Source organism: Tachysurus vachellii, chromosome 13, assembly GCF_030014155.1.
Source record: "Tachysurus vachellii isolate PV-2020 chromosome 13, HZAU_Pvac_v1, whole genome shotgun sequence".
NCBI classification, from domain to species: Eukaryota; Metazoa; Chordata; class Actinopteri; order Siluriformes; family Bagridae; genus Tachysurus; species Tachysurus vachellii.
Genome location: NC_083472.1, coordinates 265,001 through 285,000, shown reverse-complemented (window position 1 = coordinate 285,000; position 20,000 = coordinate 265,001). Strand labels below are relative to the sequence as shown.

At 42.2% G+C, this 20,000-nt stretch overlaps 2 protein-coding genes across 11 annotated transcripts in view; both read left to right on the top strand.

Moving 5' to 3' along the window:
* LOC132856111 (coiled-coil domain-containing protein 136-like) overlaps window positions 1–5,564 on the top strand; it is a 14,727-nt gene extending 9,163 nt beyond the window's left edge. For 7 of the 9 annotated variants that reach the window (XM_060885541.1, XM_060885546.1, XM_060885540.1 and 4 more), the window contains 7 exons: window positions 1–5; window positions 242–418; window positions 1,869–1,980; window positions 2,061–2,292; window positions 2,805–2,936; window positions 3,613–3,718; window positions 3,996–5,564. The exon at window positions 1–5 is cut by the window's left edge and continues 70 nt beyond it. In XM_060885541.1, the coding sequence (XP_060741524.1) occupies window positions 1–5; window positions 242–418; window positions 1,869–1,980; window positions 2,061–2,292; window positions 2,805–2,936; window positions 3,613–3,708 (754 nt within the window). In that variant the 3' untranslated portion in view covers window positions 3,709–3,718; window positions 3,996–5,564. Of the gene's footprint in view, window positions 6–241; window positions 419–1,868; window positions 1,981–2,060; window positions 2,293–2,804; window positions 2,937–3,477; window positions 3,519–3,612; window positions 3,719–3,995 lie in introns of all 9 variants that reach the window. The other 2 variants (XM_060885542.1, XM_060885543.1) reach the window with 2 other exon arrangements.
* A 1,475-nt stretch (window positions 5,565–7,039) lies between these two features.
* The window catches only part of LOC132856426 (filamin-C-like), a 32,556-nt gene continuing 19,595 nt past the window's right edge, over window positions 7,040–20,000 (top strand). The window contains exons 1-23 of one of the 2 annotated variants that reach the window (XM_060886037.1): window positions 7,040–7,675; window positions 9,596–9,847; window positions 10,460–10,557; window positions 10,689–10,839; window positions 11,233–11,351; window positions 11,456–11,533; window positions 11,953–12,115; window positions 12,231–12,431; window positions 12,724–12,804; window positions 13,670–13,807; window positions 13,912–14,038; window positions 14,258–14,394; window positions 14,476–14,669; window positions 14,966–15,079; window positions 15,284–15,427; window positions 15,534–15,657; window positions 16,895–17,055; window positions 17,891–17,981; window positions 18,181–18,350; window positions 18,468–18,585; window positions 18,883–19,145; window positions 19,259–19,856; window positions 19,996–20,000. The exon at window positions 19,996–20,000 is cut by the window's right edge and continues 169 nt beyond it. In XM_060886037.1, the coding sequence (XP_060742020.1) occupies window positions 7,315–7,675; window positions 9,596–9,847; window positions 10,460–10,557; window positions 10,689–10,839; window positions 11,233–11,351; window positions 11,456–11,533; window positions 11,953–12,115; window positions 12,231–12,431; window positions 12,724–12,804; window positions 13,670–13,807; window positions 13,912–14,038; window positions 14,258–14,394; window positions 14,476–14,669; window positions 14,966–15,079; window positions 15,284–15,427; window positions 15,534–15,657; window positions 16,895–17,055; window positions 17,891–17,981; window positions 18,181–18,350; window positions 18,468–18,585; window positions 18,883–19,145; window positions 19,259–19,856; window positions 19,996–20,000 (3,888 nt within the window). In that variant the 5' untranslated portion in view covers window positions 7,040–7,314. The remainder of the gene's footprint in view (window positions 7,676–9,595; window positions 9,848–10,459; window positions 10,558–10,688; window positions 10,840–11,232; window positions 11,352–11,455; window positions 11,534–11,952; window positions 12,116–12,230; window positions 12,432–12,723; window positions 12,805–13,669; window positions 13,808–13,911; window positions 14,039–14,257; window positions 14,395–14,475; window positions 14,670–14,965; window positions 15,080–15,283; window positions 15,428–15,533; window positions 15,658–16,894; window positions 17,056–17,890; window positions 17,982–18,180; window positions 18,351–18,467; window positions 18,586–18,882; window positions 19,146–19,258; window positions 19,857–19,995) is intronic. The other variant, XM_060886038.1, reaches the window with a different exon arrangement.

The following is a 20,000-nucleotide window of genomic DNA, read 5'->3' as shown; positions in this document are numbered from 1 at the left end:
ACAGGGTAACAATACCTGTCTTTAATGGACTGAGTAGAAATTACATGTTAAATTTGTTGTATGTCATATTGTTTATAGAGTTTCTGTTGCTTCAGGTTTACAGTTCTCTCTCTCTCTCTCTCTTTCTCTCTCTCTCTCTCTCTCTCTCTCTCTCCCTCTCTTTCTTTCTTTCTTTCTTTCTCTCTCTCTCTCTCTCTCTCTCTCTCTCTCTCTCTCTCTCTCTCTCTCTCTCTCTTTCCAGCCCAGGTGTGTTTAGTCCAGCAGGAGATGGAGGGAGTGGAGCAGCAGAGAGTGGAGCTGCAGGAGGAGGTGCTGACTCTCCAGCAGGCAGCAGAGGAGTATGAGCTTGAGACCATCACACTGAGAGCTGAGATTGCGATGAAGAGTCAGAGGAGAGATGAAGAAAGGAGGAGAGAGGGTGAGGAGAAGGGATGAAGAGAGAAATAGAGGGGAGGAAGAGGAGTAGGAGGAGAGAGAAAATTTTATTTAGAGAATAAAGAACGAAACAGAGAAGTTATATTTGTACATGTTTCACTTCCTCTCAAAAATCAGCTTTCTATTATCTAATTTGGTTAACCTCCCTTGTGAGGCACCGCCCTGCCCCGCCCCTGCCCCGCCCTGCCCCACCCTGCCCCACCCTGCCATACCCTTCTCTGCCTTAGGATCTACTCTTACAGTGCCTGACAACAAATTTATGAGCAGCTTCAGCCAATCAGGACTGAGCATTCCTCTGGCTGTATAATAGTGATGATGGTGACTTTGTGAGGAGCTAAGAGTTCAAATGGATCATGTGTCAATGAGAAATCACAAGACTAAGCATTCATTTGTCTCTCTGTTTATTTTATTTCTTAAACAGCATGTGTTCCTCACACACCGATGTGTGTGCTGATATCACCGTGAAATAAACACACAAGCTGTTGACATCATCTCCAAACTCGACCTCATGCTTAGCGTCCTGTAGCCAGAGACATAAATCATGACGCTTTTAATAAGAGGAGGAAGACACTGGCATTACTGTGTGTGTGTGTGTGTGTGTGTGTGTGTGTGCGTGCGTGCATGTGTTTAGGATGCCGAGAATGTGATGTCACTGTATTAATGAGAACATGACATAACACACTGAGGAACCTGGAGAAGTGTCAGCTTCGTTCAAAAGGAATCCATCCTTCGTTCTGAAGCCAGAATGGGTTCTGATTCGCTTCACAATTTAATGTGATAGACTTTAGTTTCACCCTCTTCAGACTTCCTTTTTTGGTCTTTTAGGTTAAAGGTCAAACAGATTTCTAATAAACTGAAGCCTGCTGAAATGCTGTGTGAGATTGATGAGGATCAGACTTTAGATCATGACTCATATTCTTTAACTAACTAATCGCTCACTTTAAAGCTCTTCACACCGGCAGAACCTTAGAGCTGATTGAGTGACATTTACATTTACGGCATTAATCAAGAGTGACTTCCATTTAACTCTTTGTTACCCCGGAGCAGTTTAGGGCCCTCTCTGTTAACCAAACTCTTTAACACAGCAGTGAGTCTGACTCCAGGAGTGTGTCAGTATCTCAGACAACAGCAGCTTGTTTTTGTCTACACAAACTGTGCAGATTATCATCTGTTCCTGTACAGCAACATGTTTTATTGGACTGGTTGCCCAGTGTGGCATGCAGGCAAAGATGTATTTGTAGTTGTATACTATACAGTCAAAATTCAGCTCAGACCTTCTAAAAGTGGTCTGATGGATGGACGATTTAATCTGAAAATGGCTAATTCTAAGATTTGTGTAACAAAAAACTACCTGGTGTTGGTCCAGGTGACTAAATCGTTAAGTGACTCACTGATTATTACGTAAGTGAATAAATGTATGATTGTTTTGTCAGGTGATGTGGAACAGCTGAAGGAGAAGCTTGTCACTTTAAAGACGGAGTGTGAGACCTTAAAGGAGGCCAACAGTAAACTGACAGAGAGACTACAGGTGCTGCAGGTGACCAGGTAAAAAAAACCCACTCACAGACCCACCTGTGTAACTCAAGCTGTTATCCATGTTGTAATAAGCTTTTTCCTATTTTCAGAAGTTCAGGTGGTGTTGAAGTTAAAGAGAAGGAGGATGGAGGCATTCAGACAAAAGTAATCGGGGGATCAGCTTCTACAAGCAGATTTGTGGACGTCTGTATTCAGAAGAATATTTCCTTTGATGGAAAACTGCTCACACCCACAAGTTTGAGCTCAGGGTTCTCAGAGACTCTCTCTCTGAAAGAGCAGCTCAAAGAAGCTGAAGAGAGAGCAGAACAACTGCAGAGGCAGGTATGCTGGGGTACAGAGACTGTGGCAAATACACTGGGGCAGGTGCAGTGGGGTGGATAGATTGGGGCAGGTATGATGTTATGGACAATCTAGGCAAGTATATTGGGGTATGTAGGCTGGGGAAGGTACACAATGTAGACCAGGACAGATGAACCTGGAGCAGATTACTGGCTTTGGACAAAATGGCTAGGGCAAGTAGACAGTGTAAGACAGTTGTCAGGTCTTGATAGACCTACTGGAGCAGATACACTGGAGAAAGCATGCTGGAGTGGATAAACTGGGGGTATTTAAGCTGAGGTAGACAAGCTCTGGTAGGTCCATTTGAGCATGTATGCTAAGGTGAGTACTTGGGTTAGATAGCCTGGGTATGTACTGTATACTGGGGCAGGTACGGTGGCGTGCATATGTTGAAGCAGGTACACTAGAGCAGGTAATCTGCTGTAGGTGCAATGTATCAGACAGACAGTCTTTCATCTGTATTATGTGTTTTGTATATTTTTCTGTGATGGCAGTGTGACGGTGTGCGGACTGAGCTGAGGGAGCTCCAGAACCTTTTTGAGACCAGTCAGAAGGAACGGGCTGAGCTGGAGCTGGAGCTTCTGCACTGTAGGGAGGAGCTAGAGAAACTCTCAGAGGAGAGACAGGTGGGTCGAGGGTTAGGGTTAGGGTTAGGGTTAGGATTAGGATTAGCATTAGGGTTAGCCCTGATCATGATCATTTCTTTTGTTATATGAGCTGCAGCTCATGGACAGTGAGGTTTTGGCTCTGACCTATGGATATGCATTAATCATACAGATGTAAAAAAAGCACACAGGCAGCCTAATATTTAACCTCCAACATCCGTCTGACCTCCACTACTTAATCTTTTAACTACTGACACTCAGCACCCAACACTTTTAAACACTTAACCTTAAACCCTCAGCACACACCCACCCACAGACTACCTCCAACTTCCAAATCCTAAAATTCAATCATCACAAATTCTCCCCAAATTATCTGAGACTGCAGACAAAATGTTTCTTATTTTGGTTGAAACATTAAATTATTTAAAGTTTACAAACTTTAATCAATAAAGAACTGAATACATCAGAAGGAATCAGTGTAGTAGGTGATTTATTAACGATTATTTACATCAAATTACTGATAAAAGTTGATCTCTGTATCTGTCTCTTTTTCTCATTTCAGTCACAGTTCCTCAACGCCTTCATGATGCTTTCATAAGACGTGTATGTGTGTGTGTTTTGTTGCTTCATCCTTTACTCATCCCTTAATTGGTATTTTTCATCTCTCTCCCATCCCATCCCTTCATCACACTCTCAGCTCTGCACTGAGTCTGCTGTTCTTTCGCTGCCTTTCTTAGGAATGATCGTCATCATGGCAGTTCTGTGGTGTTGGTGGTCTGAGCTTGCATCCTGAACAGCAGCAGGTACAAATGGGCCTTACACAGACACTGTGTGTTCCAGTCATGTGATCTGTGATCTGTCACCATTAACACTCTCACAGTGTCACACTGCAGAATTCACCTGTACTGTATATCTTACCTGCTGTCTGTTTTAACTAGCCTGATATGTTCAGTAATGATATCAGTATAAAGGGAAGCTGAGAGGTGAGTGATTGTGAATCATTTATGATGTTTGATGACACTGAAGGATGTGAAACTCACACACACTCATGGAATGATGGGAATTGTGTTTGTGTTTCAGAGTTAAAATGGAGTCTGTGAATGTGCGAGCGCTGACAGTGGACGTGTTGAGCTCTTTATGTTTGTACCATTTTGGACCTTTTGACCCACAGACAGCTGATAATTTGACCTTTTGACCTTCTCCATGACAACAGGGCACTTTGGGCTTTGAGATGTTTGACCAAATGTTATTATTATTATTATTATTATTATTATTATTATTATTATTATTATTATTATTATTGCAACTTTATTTAAACCTTTTGTACAAAAGGTCTTTAATACCAAACTTATATGTGGCTTGAAATCTAATTTAATCTAATATCATCTATATGTTTTGTGAAGATGTTAATTTATTCCACTATTTATCTTAAGTATCATTCTGTTGTATAACTCAATCTGTTATATAGTTTGATCTGTTTTCAGTTATTTACTTTAGCATTAACAAAAGGCCTGAAGCTAAACCCATTTACTCCAGCAGTCCTGTGTATATGGTGGTTTTTAATAGAACATTGACACTTCGTCTCAGACACTAGAACAAAGACTCGGTCGAATGTTGTTTCATGAATAGAGTTTACGCAGGAGAGTGTACTATATGCTCACAAACAGGAAGTAAACATGAAGCCTCACTAATGATGTGCTCATCCACACAGTACAAATTCTTTAAAGACGTCCAAACAAGCAATTTAATGTCGACATGGAGTTTTATACAAAAACAACAAAAAGATCAAATCTTTAACTGCATCACTCTTCTGTAATAAAAATAAATTCCCTTCAGGACACAGACACGTTTATTACTGATCGATTAAAACACACTCACAATCAGACGTGTGTTGATTTATTACCTCTAACGACACGTCCCCCAGAATTTTATAACCACAACAATCCACCAACAATTTAATACAGAAATATAAGTGCAGTTCTGAGTGCAGTGTGTGGTAGCTTCAAGAACGAAAGATATACGGAAGCACTTTATTAATAAATTATACTAGATTTATATATTCTTAAAAGATTAAAGCCTGAATGAGTGAATTTAAATCTTAGTGAAGATGAAACACGTCTCATTAATAAACATCTCATTCACACGTCTTTATAAATCGTCTTATAAAATAAATCATTAATTCACTAATATTAGTTTCTACATTATCATCTCCAGCAGGAAAAAAAATTAACTATGTGATTATTTCTGATTTATGTATCACAATTGTTTCTCTCTAATAAATATGATGATCCTTTAAGGTAGAAAATAAAACTCAGATTTATATTTAATATTTTTCACACGTCTTCTGTGACGTTTTGTTTTTAAACGCTTCACATTTTTATTTGAAGAATATTTTATTTTGTTTGTTTTATTCACAGTTGAACATCTAACAGTGTAATAAATATTGTTTCTAACATTATTAATATTCATAGATTTGTAAATGCGAGTGTTGTAGATGACGCAGTCAGAGCTATTGATGTGATGATGTAGATTTTTTGTGCATTGTGTGTTGTGTAGCTTGTAGGTGAAAATGACACAAATCAAATCCAGCAGAAGGTTGAAAAAAAAAGCAAAATAAAGCAATATTCCACTTTGCATCAACATGAAGAAGTGTCTGTTATGTCAGTAAATATGATCACGGCTAATTCTGAGTTATTTTACTGTTGTTTGTAACACACGGTCACCTACAACACATTTACAGCATTTTAAACCAGTAACTAAAATCCTGATTTGGATTAGCTTTAGCACTCAGGGGTGTAGGGGTTAGTGTGTACCTAAGTGTGTACAGGAGTGTGTACAGGAGTGTGTACAGCAGTGTGCACAGGCGTGTGTATAGGACTGTGTACAGGCGTGTGTATAGGACTGTGTATAGGACTGTGTACAGGAGTGTGTACAGAAGTGTGTACAGGAGTGTGTAGACTGCGACTGCTTTGGAATATTTCTGCTGTCCAGTTCATGTGTGTGTGTGTGTGTGTGTGTGTGAGTGTGTGTGTGTGAATGTGTGTGTGAGTGTGTGAATGTGTGAGTGTGTGTGTGTGCTTATTAATAACTCTACATGCTGAAAGTGAACATTGAGATTTTCTCAGCAGTCTGACGGAGTCTCCCGTTTATTCTCTGCTCTGCGTCATGACGTCATTGTGTATGATAACAGCGCTGACGTCAGTGACAGTAAACGGTGACTTTAATACCGAATGCTTTATTTATTCTGTGATGTAAAATGAAGAGATTTCTCCTGTAACACACTCAGGTTTTATTTTTAGGGACTTTATGAGCTCAGAAGGTTTATATTAAGTTTTTTTTTAATAGAAATGACAAATTAGTTTTACATTAATTTAAAATGCAATAATACAATTTAAATGAAAAAGCTGATTATCTTTTAAGCTCAGCTTCAGTTCAGATGGAGAAATGTTTTATTAAAGAGATGTTGATGTGAACAGGAGTCGGTTCATCAGTATCGACACTTTCAGCTCATTAACAGCTAATTATTTACAAAACCCAACATTTTTGACCTGCTGATGTTTTTCTTTGTCACGACTGAAGAAAAGCATTATGAACTTCACAATGTACTCAATAAACTTTGCATTCTTTGTGTCAAAGTTTCAAAAATAAATGATTTTATTTTTTGAGCTTTTAATTTTTTTTTTTACAGTAAAATTATAATTTAGTAAGAAGTAATTAAAAAGCTGTGATTGTTCTGACAAGTGAACATTCAGCTTTGTTTGTTGTAGTGGCAGCTATTGGCTAATGATTTATTTGTGAGACAATTATACGATAAAAATAATAATAATAATAATAATAATAATAATAATAAGAAGAAGAAGAAGAAGAAGAAGAAGAAGAAGTTCAGCTGCTTTGGTGAACACAGACACACAGACAGGTTTCCCAACAGCCCATTTTGGTGAGTGTAAAAATAGCGTGCATTGTCGCGCGCGCGCGCGTGTGTGTGTGTGTGTGTGTGTGTGTGTGTGTGTGTGTGTTTTCAGAAATGTGTTCATCATCATGCATGTGTCCTTGTGCATTCCTGCGGTGAGGCGCGCGCTCTCCGTCCCGTATAAAGAAGCGCGCCTCCGTTCACTTCACATTATTACACACGTGCTGCTGCGCTGAGTCTCTCACGCTCTCATTTATCACGGTAGCAGACCTCTTCTTCTTCTTCTTCAGCCCATTAGAAAGGAGCAACTACATTCAACAAGAACCCGAGAATTAAAACACACACACACACCCACCCACACACACACACAAACACACACACCGGCTAGCTGCAGTGTAAAGTTCAACATTATTCACTCCACAGTTCACGTCCGCGCGCTACAAGTCTTTCTCTGCACTCGGGTATAAAAACGCGCAGAGCAGCGGGACGATGACGAGCCAGCAGGAGGAGAACCGGACCTGGCCCGACACGGACCTCGGCTTTGAGGAGGAGGACGAGATGCCTTCAGCCGAGAAGGACCTGGCCGAGGACGCGCCGTGGAAGAAAATTCAGCAAAACACCTTCACCAGGTGGTGCAACGAGCACCTGAAGTGCATCAACAAGACGGTGACGGATCTGCAGCGCGACCTGAACGACGGCCTGAAGCTCATCGCCTTGCTCGAGGTTCTGAGCCAGAAGAAGATGTACCGCAAACACCACGTCAGACCCAACTTCAGACAGATGAAGCTGGAGAACGTCTCCGTGGCGCTGGAGTTTCTCGACCGGGAGCGAATCAAACTCGTCTCCATCGGTAGGTAACCTTCTGCTCCTGCAAAGGTCCTTTTACTTAATTATTTTAATATAAGAAAGTCTTTATGGATGTTATGAAATGTTTATAAACTAATGACGTCATACATGCTCTAACTTTTTAAATACGAACTACTTCTTAACTTAATATAAAGGTGTGAATTTAAAGGAGTGAATTTGTTCATATAAAATCCTTTAACAAACACACAAACAACTAATTCCACAATCACTCTGTCTGGGGTGCCAATACTTACAGATTAGATCTGAATTGTAATTATGCAGACTGTATATTACTACTACTAATAATAATAATACAGCATTTAATTTATAAGTTTTAAAATCTCAAATATTCCTCAATAACAGACTATAACTCTAAGAGAAAAACATCTTAAAAATGAGATATTTCTGAGATGTAAAATGTGTTTATTTAGTGAATTAATTTGTGAGCTAACAGATCAAGGGGGCGTGGTCCGATAAATAATTGATTTACTAAGGGGGCGGGGTCAGATGGATGAGTGATGTGAGCGGGAGGGGCCAGAAGAATGAACAGAAGAAGGGAAAAAAGTTTCAGCATGTATTCAGTGATGGTGATATTTGTGAACTGTGACAGATTATTATATACTATCACTATAATCACTGAGCTCTAATAATGACTGATGTCTATTAGGGTAAATGTGTCATGTTTTTGCCCCTTAGTTCTGCCCTCTACTCAGTGGTAATATCACAGTGAAGACACAGCTGCTGCTGGTTTATGGTGGATGTTTTTAGAAGTCCCTCTCTCTCTCTCTCTCTCTCTCTCTCTCTCTCTCTCTCTCTCTCTCTCTCTCTCACACACACACACACACACACACACACACACACACACACACACACACACACACACACACACACACTTTATCGTCTGCACAGAACCAAATGGCTGGGGTTCCTGAGTGACTCATGGGTGGTAAAATATCTCTTTCTCTCACCACCACTCAGCACGAGCTGAAAATAACCTGCCTGAGTGTGTGTGTGTGTGTGTGTGTGTGTGTGTGTGAGTGTGTGAGTGTGTGTTTATGTGAAGGTCTCTCACTGGGTCCTGAAGGTCACTGTTGTGTATACGAGGGCAGAAGGTCAGCAGTGTGGGTTACACAGTACTAATCATTTCCCTATTATCACATGAAGTCTTAGTTTTACACACACACACACACACACACACACACACACACACACACACACACACACACACACACACACACACATAGACACTATGTAATTTTTATGCCTTGTTAAGAGAAATCATTCCGGAGTATAACTTCTTCTTTATGAGTGTGTGTAAAGGGTAAAGTGTGTTACAGAGGAATATCTCTGACTTCAGAATCCAGTAAAATTCAACAAACCACAATGTAATCACGAGAAAAACACTACATCTGATCTTACCTGTCTGTCTCTCTGATGTTACCTGTCTGTCTCTCTGATGTTACCTGTCTGTCTCTCTGATGTTACCTGTCTGTCTCTCTGATCTTACCTGTCTGTCTCTCTCATCTTACCTGTCTGTCTCTCTGATCTTACCTGTCTGTCTCTCTGATCTTACCTGTCTGTCTCTCTGATCTTACCTGTCTGTCTCTCTCATCTTACCTGTCTGTCTCTCTGATCTTACCTGTCTGTCTCTCTGATCTTACCTGTCTGTCTCTCTGATCTTACCTGTCTGTCTCTCTGATCTTACCTGTCTGTCTCTCTGATCTTACCTGTCTGTCTCTCTGATCTTACCTGTCTGTCTCTCTCATCTTACCTGTCTGTCTCTCTCATCTTACCTGTCTGTCTCTCTGATCTTACCTGTCTGTCTCTCTGATCTTACCTGTCTGTCTCTCTGATCTTACCTGTCTGTCTCTCTCATCTTACCTGTCTGTCTCTCTCATCTGGTCTGTCTGTGTCTGACCTACAGACAGTAAGGCGATCGTAGATGGAAACCTGAAACTGATTCTGGGTTTGATCTGGACTCTGATCCTGCACTACTCCATCTCCATGCCCATGTGGGATGATGAGGAGGAGGATGATGAAAAGAAGAAGCTCACTCCCAAACAGCGTCTGCTCGGCTGGATCCAGAACAAAGTCCCTCAACTTCCCATTAACAACTTCAACCGGGACTGGAGGGACGGAAAAGCACTCGGAGCACTGGTGGATAACTGTGCACCAGGTACACACACACATATACACACAGACACACACACGCACACACGCACACAGACACACACACTCTCAAACACACACAAAACACAACACACACACACACTTAGGGATTCGTAGGATAAGATTTATCACTGCAGCCTGGGTGTAGAAAGGATTATGAAGTTTTTCTCTCAGTGTGACTGTGTGTGTTTGACATTTAGCAGAACAACCAACCATGACCATACAGGGCTGTGTTTTCTTGTGAGGAGAAACAGCAAGAATACACACACACACACACACACACACACACACACACACACACACACACACACACAGGGGCAAGATTCAGCTCTTCTAACACTCCTGTAGCTTCTCAATACACAAATAAGGACATGTCTGAGTTTAATTCAGGACGTTTCCACAGCAGTCTGTGTGTTTATCATTGCTCTGTAGAGCCATTACCTGCAGTCAGGGCTCTTTATTACAAACTTCAGGAACATGTCGGTGACATAAGGATGATGACTATATGACCTCCTGCTTATAACGGTCTCTCTATACATCACCACTCTCTATAACTGTTTTACTAAATTATTTATATTTGTGTGTGTGTGTGTGTGTGTGTGTGTGTGTGTGTGTGTAGGCTTGTGTCCGGATTGGCAGACATGGGATCCGAATAAACCGGTGCAGAACGCACGAGAGGCCATGCAGCAGGCAGATGATTGGCTTGGAGTGCCACAGGTGACTGCATACACACACATACACACACTCATGCACACACATACACACACACACACGCACACACATACACACACTCACGCACACATAAACACATTTGGTCATTAACACTGTGTTTGACCTTTGACCTGCAGGTTATCGCCCCTGAGGAGATTGTTGACCCAGATGTAGATGAGCACTCAGTCATGACGTATCTCTCTCAGTTCCCTAAAGCCAAGCTGAAACCTGGAGCTCCAGTCAAACCCAAACAGCTGCACCCTGAAAAGGCCAAAGCCTACGGACCAGGTGGGTCACCGCCCAAATCCCTAATCTACACCATGGGCCACATCCAGAGACTTAACGTTAGTGTTTACACTGGGGAAGTTCCTGATGTTCAGAGTCAGATGTGCTTTAGCCTATTATCAAGATCATTAAAGTCACCTGTGTGGAGTTCACACCTCTGAGATTAGCAGGTTCTTTAGAGTAGAAGCTTCAGAGATGCTAGTTGTACTGATCATATTACTAACATTTAATAACATGTCTCCTTGTTATTTTGATCTGGCTGTTACTTTATAAACAAAGCCTTACTGCTGAAGCCACAAGACACTAAACTGAGGTTCTGATTACACATTAACGTGTGTGTAGTTAGAGTTCTGTAATTGTTCTGATATATGTTGTTAATGTAACTGCACTGAACAGGAATTGAGCCAGAAGGAAACATGGTGCTGAAACCAACACACTTTACGGTGGAGACTCTGGAGGCGGGGCTCGGTGAAGTCATCGTTTATGTGGAGGATCCCGAAGGTCACACTGAAGAAGTATGATTTGTGTTTCCATAGTAACTTCACAAGAGTGATAATCTGTACCACTTTTTTATTATATGAATGAACTTGACTTACACAAATGATTCTCATGTTTTTAGGCTAAAGTTGTTGCCAATAATGACAAGAAGAGAACATACTCCGTCAGCTACGTTCCCAAAGTGGCCGGACCTCACAAGGTACAACACACACCACCGTTTTACCATTTTTTAAATATTCATATAATAAAAGCTTTTTATAGAAGGTTAATGTTTAGTTTTGGCTCAGTCGAAATTATACCAGATATTCCCAAAGCCATGGAGATGTACCACGGTTTGGGGCTGAGGGTTGAGGCTGGTACATGCTAGATAAATTTGTTATTAGCACACAGATATTAGCTAAGCTTACTGTTCTGACTGGGACACCATCCATGACCCCATCACGATGTGGATGAAGCCAGATGGTTTAGAATAATGCTGGTGTAGTGACAGTGTTCTGGTCTCCCCCCGTCAGCGGGGGTCATCTGGTGACTTTTGATGATGTCATCTACAGCATTGTGAAGTAATCCAGAGGTTGATGGAGCACACACTGATTGTTTTCTTTTTCTGGATGGTTCCAGGTGAAGGTGTTGTTTGCAGGACAGAATATTGATAAGAGTCCATTCCAGGTGAATGTGGCTAAAGCTCTCGGTGATCCTAATAAAGTCCAGGCGCGAGGTCCTGGTCTCGAGCCCATGGGGAATGTTGCTCACAAACCCACCTTCTTCGACATTTACACTGCAGGTGATTTACATACACACTGTAAGAGACCTGATCACAAATACATACATAGATGAATGGATAGTTGAACAAATAAATAAATGAGTAAAGGGTGTTGTGGCGTGTGTGCTGTTGTCAGGAGCAGGAACTGGTGATGTCAGTGTGGTGATTACTGACCCTCAGGGGCAGAAGGAAACAGTGGAGGTGATTTTGGAGAAGAAAGGTGATGCTGTATTCCGCTGCACCTACAAACCTACTGCAGAAGGAACACACAGTGTGGAAGTGCACTTTGCAGGGCAGCCCATTCCCCACAGCCCCTACAGAGTGCACGTCTCTGAGGGTGAGTGTGTGCTTCACCATTACTATCATTGCCCATAGGCATGACCACACCCACCAACAACCCCACTCCAATCAGTAACCGTACACACACAATCCCCCAACCTCCCCTTATTTAAACACATCAAGCCCCACTGTTCTCCTCTGGACAGCCATATTGTTTTATGCATATTGCACCTGCACCAGCAGAGACACTTATTAATAAATGAATAAATGAATGAATGAATTAGGTTAATTAGAATAGGTTCCTCACCCTCTGCAGTGATGTTAGTATGTGTGTGTGTGTGTTGTTCCAGCTCCAGTTAGTGCTCCTCCTCCTCTGCACATTCAGCCACAGTCAGTACGCACTCCACCTCCTGGGAAACACAAACCTAAAGGTGAAGCTTGTTGTAACGCTGCTCACCTGTCTACAGGTGGTTTGGACTGAGCTACGCCCTGCTCAGCACAAGCACAACATGCTCTTGCTCCGGCCCGCAAGCTGTGCCAACTATGCTTTGTGCTTAGTGCAGCGCTCACCATGCTTAATGCTGCAGAGAGTGAGACAGGGAGAGTGAGACAGGGAGAGTGAGACAGGGAGAGTGAGACAGGAGTATAAGTAAGAGACAGAACATGAAACAGCATGGGAGAGACAGACGAGAGAGCGAGTGAGAGAGAGAACGAGAGAGAGAGATGGACATTATTAATTTTTATAGAGAAAATAAATAGAGAGAGAACTATAATAATTAATTTCTACAGGAACATTTACTGCTCCATGATAAAATAAATGCTAAATTGGGGGATATGTATGTGTGTGTTTGTGTGAATGTGTTTGTGTGTGTGTGCGTATGTGTCTGTGTGCGTGTAAGTGTGTGTGCTTGTGAGAGTGTGTGAGTGTATGTGCTTGCATGTGTGTGTGTGTGTGTGTGTGTGTGTGCGTGTGTGTGTGCTTGTGAGAGTGTGTGTATGTGCTTGTGTGTGTGTGTATGTGTGTGTATGTGCTTGCATGTGTGTGTGTGTGTGTGCTTGTGAGAGTGTGTCTGTGTGTGTATGTGCTTGCATGTGTGTGTGTGTATGTGTGTGTATGTATGTGTGTGTGTGTGTGAGTGTGTGAGTGTGTGATGTAACTCTGTGTTTAATAAAATAGAAAGCTCTCACTTTTCTCTGTGCTCATGTTCAGTAGCTGAAGAGAACTAACACAACACTCCTTTTTATTTTATAAACACGTTACACACCATTTTTAAACACTAGTTGCTTTTCTTTTAGCGAGCAATGCTAATGCGTGTCGTGCTACTGGACGAGGACTGCAGCCTAAAGGTGTCCGAGTGAAAGAAGTTGCAGATTTCCGAGTGTTCACTAAAGGAGCAGGAAGTGGAGAGCTCAAAGTGTCTGTGAAGGGCCCTAGTAAGTGCACACTACCTTCATCACACCTCATGATAACATAGCACTTAAGACTGAGCTGTGGTTGTGTGTGTGTTTGTGTGTGTGTTTGTGTGTGTGTTTGTTAGCTGGAGCAGAGATACAGGTGAAGGTGCAAGATGTCAGTGATGGAGTGTATGAATGCAGCTATAAGCCTGTTGTTCCAGGAAAATACACAGTGACAATAACATGGGGAGGACAGCCCATCCCCCGCAGGTGAGACACACACACACCACTAAAGAAAATGAAACCATATTAAAGTAATATTTTCTGCAGGGACTAATTGCATTTAATTAAAGTAATTAAATTTCACATTCAGAACACACTTCATCTATCATGAGTGTGAATGTAGGTCTGAACTGTGCTACTTCTGTGTAATATGAATATATATTACTTAAATATTTGTGTGTGTGTGCGTGTGCGTGTGTGTGTTAGCCCATTTGAGGTGGAGGTTGGTTTGGAGCCCGGGCAACAGAAGGTGCGTGCCTGGGGTCCGGGGTTAGAGAGGGGCGTGGTGGGAAAATCAGCTGACTTTGTGGTTGAGGCCATCGGCACTGAGGTCGGCACTCTGGGTGAGTAGTGTGTGTGCGTGTGTGTGTGTGTGTGTGTGTGTCCTCTCTCTGTAAGCTGACAGCAGCACCTCCTCTCTGTAGGGTTCTCGATCGAGGGTCCGTCTCAGGCAAAGATCGAGTGTGATGATAAGGGAGACGGGTCATGTGACGTGAGGTACTGGCCCACTGAGCCAGGAGACTATGCTGTACACGTCATCTGTGATGATGAAGACATTAAGGACAGCCCCTTTATGGCACACATCTTTCCAGCTCCCAATAACCTGTTCCCTGAGAAGGTATTAAAGTGTTTATTACAGTTTATTACTGATGAAATAAACACTTTATAACACTACAGTTTCACTGAATCACTTTGTTTTATTTTATATTTCTCTACGTGTTTCTATTTCCACTTCATTGTTAATTCAGTCATCGTGCAGTTACATTACTTTCATCATAAATTCTGTGATTAATTATAACGCAAGTGTGTTTGTGTGTATGTTTGTGCACGTCTGTGTATGCATTTGTGTGTGTGTGTGTGTGTGTGTGTGTGTGTGTGTGTGTGTGTGTGTGTGTGTGTGTGTGTTCTGCACAGGTGAAAGCATTTGGCCCTGGTCTTCAGCCCTCTGGAGTGATTGTGAATAAATCTGCTGAGTTCACCATCGATGCACGACAGGCTGGAAACGGAGAGCTGAAGATTTATGCTCAGGTCAGAAACTTTACCAGAAACATCAGGAACCAAGATGAAAACCTCTCTGAACTTCCATGCTGGAGAACATTTTAGTGTCATATGAGTGTTATGTGGATTATCCTTTTAGTAGCTCAATGTTGAGTGACAGATTAACAGAACTGCACCGTAATACTCTGCTTCTGTGTGTGTGTGTGTGTGTGTGTGTGTGTGTGTGTGATTCAGGATGCTGAAGGGTGTGTTATTGACATCAAGATCACAGATAAAGGTGACGGTACATTTGTGTGTGTGTACGTTCCCACAAAGCCAATCAAACACACCATCATCATCAGCTGGGGTGGAGTCAATGTTCCTAACAGTCCATTCAGAGTGAGAAGAACGAACACACACACACACACACACACACACACATATTCAATTAAATTTATTTGTATAGCACTTTTAACAATTCATATTTGTGTAAATGTTTGTATAGGTTCTTGTAGGTGAAGGCTGTCACCCTGATCAAGTGAAGGTTTATGGTCCTGGTGTGGAGAAAACAGGCCTGAAGTCAAGCGAGCCAACGTACTTCACTGTGGATTGTAGTAAAGCTGGACAGGGTGTGTTTTATTTCCCTCACTCTGTAGTGTACACTTATCTCACTCTTCACTCACTCTGTAGTGTACACTTATCTCACTCATCACTCACTCTGTAGTGTACACTTATCTCACTCTTCACTCACTCTGTAGTGTACACTTATCTCACTCATCACTCACTCTGTAGTGTACACTTATCTCACTCTTCACTCACTCTGTAGTGTACACTTATCTCACTCTTCACTCACTCTGTAGTGTACACTTATCTCACTCATCACTCACTCTGTAGTGTACACTTATCTCACTCTTCACTCACTCTGTAGTGTACACTTATCTCACTCATCACTCACTCTGTAGTGTACACTTATCTCACTCTTCACTCACTCTGTAGTGTACACTTATCTCACTCATCACTCACTCTGTAGTGTACACTTATCTCACTCTTCACTCACTCTGTAGTGTACACTTATCTCACTCATCACTCACTCTGTAGTGTACACTTATCTCACTCTTTACTCACTCTGTAGTGTACACTTATCTCACTCATCACTCACTCTGTAGTGTACACTTATCTCACTCATCACTCACTCTGTAGTGTACACTTATCTCACTCATCACTCACTCTGTAGTGTACACTTATCTCACTCATCACTCACTCTGTAGTGTACACTTATCTCACTCTTCACTCCCTCTGTAGTGTACACTTATCTCACTCATCACTCACTCTGTAGTGTACACTTATCTCACTCATCACTCACTCTGTAGTGTACACTTATCTCACTCATCACTCACTCTGTAGTGTACACTTATCTCACTCTTCACTCCCTCTGTAGTGTACACTTATCTCACTCATCACTCACTCTGTAGTGTACACTTATCTCACTCTTTACTCACTCTGTAGTGTACACTTATCTCACTCTTCACTCACTCTGTGTTCTGAAGCTCTTTCATTATGTTTAATTTCCATTTTGAGTTTTTTCCTTTTAGAACATGTTCTGTTTGTGACTAAATGTTAACCTGCTGTTCTGTGAAGTCACTTTGTCTGGTGTTTATCAGGATGTGCACATGAGTACAAATAAAAATCAGAAACTTTCATAAATCTGGTGAAATTTTAGTTTGTTTGACCCCAAAATTATTTACACACAATTTTAATAAAAGATGATAAATGAGTTTTTAAAAAGCACATTTATTAACAATTATTAAAAAACACTATTTTGTTTTTGTTGTCCTGTTTGTAAATGTTGAGATGATGTGTGTTCAGGTGATGTGAGTATCGGGATAAAGTGTGCGGCGGGCGTGGTCGGGCCTGCTGAGGTAGACATTGACTTCGACATCATCAAGAACGACAATGACACATTTACTGTGAAATACACACCTCCTGCTCCGGGACGCTACACCATCATGGTGCTCTTCGCTGATAAGGTAACACACAACAACATGATAACTACATGCTAACAACAGGGTCAGGTTCAGTTTCAGGGTCAGTCGTTTTCAGACTGTAGTCAGGTTCAAGACCTTAACCATTAAATAATTATATTAGTTTCATCGCCAAGCAACACAAAATATTACAAAAATATGAACATGTTTTACAGTAAAGTGAAGTAATGCAGTTAAGTAATAATTTGTAAGAATCTACTGTTATATTTTCAGTATTATCATGATGTGTTATGGGGGGACTCCGGTTACACTCAGAGGAGGGGGTGCCGGGTCTGGCCCGTTATCCACTCGAGTAGTGGATAGGAAATCGGACAGGCATCCGGAGAAGATCGATAGGGAGTGATGATAGGACAGGTTTATTATACGGTGCAAATATAAATAAGGGAAAGGTGCAGGGGGTTAGCTTGTGACTGTAAACATATATATATAATACAATTTATGACCAAATAATAAGGGAAGGTGAAATGCTTGTGATGACGGGAATGCACAAAGCAGGGTTTGTTCCGCGGAGGCTAAGTTCCCCAAATCATGTGACTGAAGCTCTACATCAGACAGACATGGAAGAAACACTCAAGGAAGAGCACGGAAGTGTTAACTGTTAATGTCCGAACGCCGACTGTGAAACTTGGGGTCTTAAATAGTGGCGTGCACAGGTATGGTGAGCTTCTTGACCGAGAGCCTATAGAGAGGCGTGCTGGTGGTCGCTGGTTTGCCTGAAAGGCACACATGATATTACATGGCGTAGTGCAGAACATAGTTAGATATTATTATAGCAAAAAAAAATTTTAATCTGTTTAATCTCTTTTTGTTTAATTCCCAGGAAATTCCTAACAGTCCATTCAAGGTGAAAGTTGAACCATCTCACGATGCTGGAAAAGTGAAAGCGGAGGGACCTGGACTAAACAAAACAGGCTAGTCATGCTAATGGGTTAATGAGAACAGTAGCAATAACCATATAAGGAAAATGGAAAACAAAAAGGGTCAGAAGGTGTACAAAGGGCAGGGTGACCTGACATGAGTTGTAGTGTTTCTTACAGAATATAAATCTCATTATCAGTCAGAAAAGATGTTAATGAATATAATTAGCATTAACACAGGGTCACTGTACAGGTGTGCAAGTGGCCACACCCACCCACTTCACCATTTACACCAAGGGGGCAGGAAAGGCGAAGCCTGAGGTCCACTTCAGCACAGGGCAGAAAGGAAACGCTGTGAAGGACTTCGAAATCATCGATAATCATGATTACTCGTACACTGTAAAATACACACCACTTCAACAGGTGAGACAACTGAGTGTGAAACACCTACAGAGAGGACAGCTAAATGTTTGCAAGCTGGATAAACAACATAGCTTTTATATAACATCACTATTAAATCATGTGTGTGTGTTATTGCAGGGTAATATGAGTATCTCAGTGAAATATGGAGGAGATCCGGTTCCCAAAAGCCCCTTTAACATCACTGTCGCTCCTCCGTTGGACCTGAACAAAGTCCGAGTGAGAGGTCTCGAAAAGCGTGAGTTTCCCTCTTTATTACCTGCCGTTTATTACACATTATATTAGTTATGTTAGTAGTTTTATGCTGTTTTGTTTCTGAAGAGGGAATGATGTTTATAAAAGATATTTTTTACTCCCTTCTTGATGTTTCTTCTGGTGAAGTGATGCATTTGTTCTTTTTATTAGCTGTGATTTCCCTGTTTTCCTGTTAGCTTAATGCAAATAAATCAATAACATTCTAGCCAAAATATAAATCTAGCTGAATATAACATCATTCATAGCCTCTTGTTTTAGTTTTAGTTTGTGTGTGTCTCAGAGGTGGAGGTTGGGAAGGATCAGGAGTTCACGGTGAACACACAGGGCGCTGGCGGACAGGGCGAGGTTGGTGTGAAGATGATCTCTCCATCTGGTCGGCCGATTCCCTGCAAGTTAGAGACAGACCGAGCCAAAGAGGTAACAAGTGTAAAGTACATTCCCCCTGAGGAGGGACCCTACAAAGTGGATGTTAACTATGATGGAAACCCTGTACAAGGGAGTCCCTTCACTGTGGAGGCCGTTATGCCAGCTGATCCCTCAAAGGTATGAGCCGAGTCCTAACCATTAGCCATGTCCACTGTTGGTGTACATACAGTATGAAATATACAAAGTGTTGTTGTTCTGTAGGTTTTCTGAATCTCGTGGTTCTTCTTCAGGTGCATGCATATGGTCCTGGCCTGCAGGGAGGCATTGTGGGTAAACCGGCTCCATTCACCATAGACACTAAGGGGGCGGGAGTCGGTGGGCTCGGTCTGACGGTTGAGGGTCCATGTGAGGCGAAAATTGAGTGCCAGGACAACGGAGACGGTACCTGCTCTGTTTCTTACCTGCCCACTGAGCCTGGAGACTACAGCATCAACATCCTGTTTGGTGGTGTCCATGTGCCCGGGTCACCCTTTGTGGCAAAGGTGTGTCCAGCACTGGATGCGGGCCGGGTGGTGGTGAGCGGACCAGGACTGGAGCGGGCCACCGCAGGGAGTGTGGCATCCTTCACTGTGGACTGCAGACATGCCGGAGACGCTGAGCTCACCGTGGAGATTGTGTCCGACTCCGGAGCCAAAGCCGAGGTTCACATCTACAACAACAATGATGGAACCTTCTCCGTCACCTACACGCCCCCATCACATGGCCCCTACACCATCAGCATCCACTATGGGGGGCACATGGTCCCAAAATGCCCCATTCGCCTGCAGGTGGAACCTACCATCAACACCAGCGGCGTGAAGGTGTACGGGCCAGGGGTGGAGCCTACAGGTGAGTTTGACTCTGTGTCCTAAAGCTTGACAGGTTTTCTCTCAAACTATATTCATCAAGCAGAACTCATCATTCTTCACAAATGTCATATAGAATAAAAACAACTGGTACGATCAAACCTGTGTGTGTGTTTGTGTAGGGGTA